We start from the raw sequence: 6,024 nt of genomic DNA, 5'->3' as shown, positions 1-6,024 counted from the left end.
ACATAAGCTCTCTACACATTTACACAGGAAGTGGCTCATTAAAAAATGAATTTTGTATTGCTGGGGACCCAATTCATCATATATATGACATGTGCTCTTCCACTGATCCATGGCCTCTGGTCAACAGACTTACTTCTTAGTATTTATTTTATTATACTTTAGGTAATATGGTTACTATACTGTTAATTTTTCATAATTTTGTTGAGCAAAGTTACTATACCTTCACCACGACCAAAGTGACCAAGACCTTCCACTGCTGTCCTTGTGTCACTTTTTGTCTGTACAGAGACTCACTTTCAAATCCTGAATGTATTTTATCCTCTAACCCAAGCCGTCTAAGGAGGTTTAACAGGGCCTGATAAACAATATATCTGAGAGGGAAGGAGAGAGGGAGGAGAGAGATAGAGAGAGAGATAGAGACCCACACACCCACATACCTCCCTTGCGATTTGCCAACACCGATGATGACTGTCTGTCAGACGCACTGGGGAGTGACCAGGAAAATCCCTCCGCGTTTCATCTGTGCTTCCTTTCTTGGAACTCTGCTCCCGTCTGGTCTCTCCAGGCCTGTGCTCAGCGGCTGGGGCCGAGCTGCCTTCAGACTGCTCTCGCTGCTGCAGCTCATCGCTCCCTCTTCGCCTTCCACCTCCTCTCTCTGTGTCTGCGGGTCACCCGTCTGAACGCGCTCTTCATGGCCCGGGCTATGGTCCGAAGCCCCCGGGAGGCATTGCTCTGGGCCTTCAATGATCTTGAGGAGAATGACTTCAAGATACTGAAGTTCCACTTGCGGGACAGAAGCCTGCTGGAGGGCCAGTGCCTGCTGGCCCGAGGGGAACTGGAGAGCCTGAGTCGCGTGGATCTGGCTTCCCGGCTGACATTAATATACGGACACCAGGAGGCTGTGAAGGTGGTGCTCCAGGTCCTGACGGTCATGGGTCTACTGGAACTTGTGGAGCAGCTCAATCACATTTGTCTGAATGGTGAGTGAGACAGGGGCAGGAGGGGTCTAGGTGGTCCTGTTCGTCTTCCCCATGGTACTCGAGGAGGCTCCCATAGCCACTGGCTGTGGCTTCTATCACCCCCGCCCCTCTGCCCTTGCCCGGGTACTCCAGTGCCTCAGGCTCTGAGTATTCCCCAGCTGAAGGACTCTGGGGATTTATTTATGGGGAGACCACACCAGTTTCTCATGACCCATCTTCTACTTCTTGTGGAAGTGCCAGAGAAGGGGAGAGGATGAAGAGATTTGCTCAGAGATGGGGAGTTATACTGGTGAAGGAGTATTGGCTGAAAAAAAATGGCTTCGGAGAGTGGGGGCCAGCCCCTTTGTGCTGCTTTGCTCAGGTCAGCCAGACCCCACTGTCTGCTCTTTCAAGGAATCACGGACTGAGGCCACTCGAGAGAGGGGGCTGGGCTTGGAGCCCGGATTTCTTATCTTCTTGTGTGGTCCCAGGGTGAGAGCGGGCTCCCTTCATAGTCTCCTTTAAAGTGTGAGAGCCCCTGACACAGATATGCCATGCCGTGTCTCCGTAGATTCAGAGTTTGGGCTCTGGCTCAGAAATGGCCCCACCTTTAGCTCACAGCCCCACCTTCACTGACATCAGATTCCTATTACTTCACCAGCCGTCTCATTCCTTCCTCACAATCTGTCCTCACCATTCTCTAGGGGAGACATTCACACAAACACTCATACACTCTCTCACACAGACTACTTAATATACACATATTTTTTTTTAATTTTTAAAAAAATTTTATTGAATCACCATGAGATAGTTACAAGCTTTCATGTTTGGGTTACAATCACACAATGATCAAACACCCATCCCTCCACCAGTGCACATTCCCCACCACCAATATCCCAGGTATACCCCCCCTTTCCCACCCTCCCCTTGCCTCTATTGCAGACAATATTCCCCATACTCTCTCTCTACTTTTGGGCATTATAGCTTGCAACACAGACACTGAGAGGTCATCATGTTTGGTCCCTTATCTACTTTTGGCATGCATCTCCCATCCCAACTGGTTCCTCTAGCCATCATTTTCTTAGTGATCCCTTCTCTATTCCATCTGCCTTCTCCCTTCCACTCATGAAGCAGTCTTCCAGCTATGGGGCAACCCCCTTGGCCCTTGTATCTACTGTCCTTGGGTGTCAACCTCATGTGATATTATTTTATACTCCACAAATGAGTGCAGTCCCTCTATGTCTGTCCCTCTCTTTCTGACTCATTTCACTTAGAATGACACTCTCCATGTTTATCCATTTATAAGAAAATTTCATGACTTCATTTCGCCTAACAGCTGCATAGTATTCCATTGTGTAGATGTACCAAAGTTTCTTTAACCAGTCATCTGTTTTAGGGCACTCGGGTTGTTTCCATATTTTGGTTATTGTGAACAATGCTGCAATGAATATATAGGTACAGATGTCATTTCTACTGTGCTTTTTTGCATCCTCAGGATATATTCCCAGAAGTGCTATTGCGGGGTCATATGGAAGCTCAATTTCTAGTTTTTGAAGGACTGTCCATATTGTTTTTCAGAAAGGCTGGACCAGTCAGCATTTCCACCAACAGTGAAGGAGGGTCCCTTTTCCCCCACATCCACGCCAGCACTGGTTGCTTTTGTTGTTTTGAATGAATATACACATATTCTTACAAACCCATATGTGTTGATACACACCGGCACAACAGCACTCCTTCCTTACACAAAGATGCATGAGCTTCCATTAGCACCTGTGTGAATACAAGCATTCACTCATCTTCACATAGATACCCACACACTCATCTAGATGTCCATGCATGTACACGTACACATACACACACACACAAGGACACACACACAGAAGTGCAATGGGCCTTTCTTAGGAAGCAAGAAGTAGAATTCTCAGGGAGTGAGAAATTAGAAAGCGTAGAATATGAGAGTGAAGGGCAGTGTTCAGCATTTGAAAGACCCAGTGCATCTCCATTTCATTCACTAACATCTAGTTTATCTGGCTCAGATTACAGAGAAATATACCGAGAGCATGTGCGCAGCCTGGAGGAGAGGCAAGAAGGAGGAGGCAAGAGTAGCTATAACCAGCTGCTGCTGGTGGCCAAGCCCAGCTCAGGGAGCCCAGAATCGCCTGCCTGTCCTATCCTAGAGCAAGACCTGGACCCAGTCACGGTGGAGTCTCTCTTTGATCCAAGGGAAAATCCCTCCAAACACCCACCCCTTGTGGTGCTGCAGGGGAATGCTGGCACCGGAAAGACGACGCTGGTCAGAAAGATGGTGCTGGACTGGGCCTCCGGCATCCTCTACCCAGGCCAGTTTGATTATGTCTTCTATGTGAGCTGCAGAGAAGTGGTCCTATTCCCGAAGGGCCGACTGGAAGAGTTCATCTTTTGGTGTTGTGGGAACAGTCAAGCTCCAGTCTCGGAGATTCTGAGACAGCCAGAGAGGCTTCTGTTCATCCTGGATGGCTTTGATGAGTTGCAGAGACCCTTTGCAAAGGGCTTGCAGAGGCCAACTCGGAGCTCCATGGAGGCTGTGCTGCACCTTCTAATTAAAAGGGAGATACTGCCCACGTCTTCCCTTCTCATCACCACTCGGCCCCTGGCTTTGCAAAGTCTGGCATCTGTTTTGAAGCATCCACGTTATGTCCATATCCTAGGCTTCTCTGAGGATGAAAGGAGGAGGTATTTCAGCTCCTATTTCACAGAGGAGGAGCAAGCTCGAAATGCTTTTGACATCGTTCAGAGAAATGGGGTTCTCTACAAAGCATGTCAGGTTCCTGGGATTTGTTGGGTGGTCTGCTCCTGGCTGAAGGGGCAGATGGAGAGAGGCAGAGAGGTTTCAGAAATGCCCAGTAATGACACTGATATATTCATGGCTTATGTCTCCACTTACCTTCCACCCAGTCACAGTGCCGACTGCTCGGACCTTACACGGAATAAGGTGCTGAAGGGTCTGTGTTCCTTGGCAGCAGAGGGGATCAAGCACCAGAGGTTCATGTTTAAAGAAACTGACCTGAAGAACCATGATTTAGATGGTCCCAATCTTGCCCCCTTTCTGTATAGCAGTGATTACCAAGAGGGACTTGAATTGAAGAAGCTCTACAGCTTTCGCCACATTATTTTCCAGGAATTTTTTAATGCCATTTCCTACCTAATGAAAGAGGACCGGCAGGGGAAAGAGTCTCTTAAAGAAGTGAGTAGGCTGTTGCATGATGAGCAGCAGGCAGGGAATGAGGAGATGACACTCAGTATGCACTTTTTGTTGGACATATCCAAAAGGGAAAGCTCCTCAAACATGGAGCTAAAGCTTTGTTTCAAAATTTCCCCCTCAATAAAGCAAGATCTGAGGCACTTTAAAGAACAGGTGGAATCCATGAAGCATAGAAGGACTTGGGACTTGGAATTCTTGCTGTATGATAAGACACTGAATAATCTGCTAAAGGGAGTTCAGATGAGTGACATATTATTTAAGGTGAATCATTCAAATGAAAAGAAATCTAAGAGTGGGAACTCATTTTATGTCAAAACCAGCTTGAGTGATGGTCAGAAAGAGGAGGAAAAAAATCCTGCTGTGGGCAAAGGGACAGCAAAGAAGGCTTTGAGTGGAAAAAGGCTGGAGAATGGAGGAGAAAGTAGCAGTAGAGCAGGAAGCAGAGAAGTGAATATAGAAGAGTCAGAAGGTCAGAAGAATCCTGGAGTGGAGGCGTCAGAGGATAAAGGGAGAAGGGAAGACAAGAAATGAAGAGAAATGGAAAGATGAACCATTAGGCTAATGAATCCTGAAAGAAGTAGAAGGAAGATTTGGAACCTGGGAAAGAGTCATGAAAGATGAACTCTTAGGAAAAGCCATATTTACTCTCAATGGCTCAAGTTTAGTCTTTTAGCTCCCTTCTTTGTCTGGAGGCTGCTTAAAACCTCCCATAGTGTAGCATCTTATCTCAGAAGCTTCTCTCATATATTAGGATTAGTGACTATGCATATGGTTCTGTTTTTGACTCTTTCCTATAAAACAAACTTCCAAGTGATCAATTGTATGGTGGTAGATGAACACTAACTTTTTGGGGCAATCCTAATGTGGTAGCATAGGCAGATATCAAGCTATAATTCTGAAACTTGATACCTAAATAATGCTTTAAGTCAACATTACTGTATCACTGTCACCCCATTGTTCATTGATTTACTCGAGCAGTAATGTCTCCATTCGTCCCAGCCCTGAGATTTTAACAGCCTCTCCTGACCCGTCTTTCCCAATGATTGGAAGCTCTTTCATGGTCAGGGGAATGAGACTGTTATTATTACTGTTTTTTTGGCATATCAAATGTGCCACTGGGAGCTTGCCAGGCTCTGCTGTATGGGTGGGATACTCTTGGTAGCTTGCCGGGTTCTCCAAGAGGCATATAAGGACTGGAGTGATAGCACAGCAGGTAGGGTGTTTGCCTTGCACACAATCGACCTGAGTTCAATTCCTTCATCCCTCTCAGAAAGCCCCTCAAGCTACCGAGAGTATCCTGCCCACACGGAAGATCCTGGCAAGCTCCCCATGGCATATTCGATATGCCCAAAACAGTAACAACAAGTCTCACAATGGAGACGTTACTGGTGCCCACTTGAGCAAGTCAATGAACAACTGGATGACAGTGAGACAGTGATACAGTAATATACATATATATATACACATATATACATTTCCCTCTATGATTTTTTTTTGCTTTTTGGGCAAGCTCCCCATGGCATATTCGATATGCCCAAAACAGTAACAACAAGTCTCACAATGGAGACGTTACTGGTGCCCACTTGAGCAAATCAATGGACAACTGGATGACAGTGATACAGTGATACAGTAATATACATATATATATACACATATATACATTTCCCTCTATGATTTTTTTTTTTTTTTTGCTTTTTGGATCTCACCCAGTGATGCACAGGGTTTACTCCTGGCTCTGCACTCAGGAATCACTCCTGGCAGTGCTTGGGGGACCATATGGGATGCTGGGAATGGAACCTGGGTAGGCTGCGTGCAAGGCTAATG

General features: G+C 46.4%; 1 protein-coding gene across 1 annotated transcript; it reads left to right on the top strand.

Moving 5' to 3' along the window:
• The first annotated feature begins 691 nt into the window (after positions 1–691).
• Positions 692–4,731, top strand: NLRP10 (NLR family pyrin domain containing 10). The gene is made up of 2 exons (XM_004613671.2): positions 692–980; positions 2,996–4,731. The coding sequence occupies exons 1-2, from the start codon at positions 692–694 to the stop codon at positions 4,729–4,731; spliced, it is 2,025 nt and encodes a 674-aa protein (XP_004613728.2).
• Positions 4,732–6,024: the final 1,293 nt, after the last annotated feature.

The sequence above is a fragment of the Sorex araneus genome, chromosome 6 (genome assembly GCF_027595985.1).
Source record: "Sorex araneus isolate mSorAra2 chromosome 6, mSorAra2.pri, whole genome shotgun sequence".
NCBI lineage: Eukaryota > Metazoa > Chordata > Mammalia > Eulipotyphla > Soricidae > Sorex > Sorex araneus.
The sequence above is the reverse complement of the archived record's forward strand: the minus strand, read 5'-3'. Positions and strand labels throughout refer to the sequence as shown.

Bases quoted from the DNA above. Each gene is read 5' to 3' on its own strand.
- NLRP10 (XM_004613671.2), top strand. From the start codon at position 692: ATGGCCCGGGCTATGGTCCGAAGCCCCCGGGAGGCATTGCTCTGGGCC. The intron at 981-2,995 runs GTGAGTGAGACA...TATCTGGCTCAG, and splicing joins CAATCACATTTGTCTGAATG to ATTACAGAGAAATATACCGA.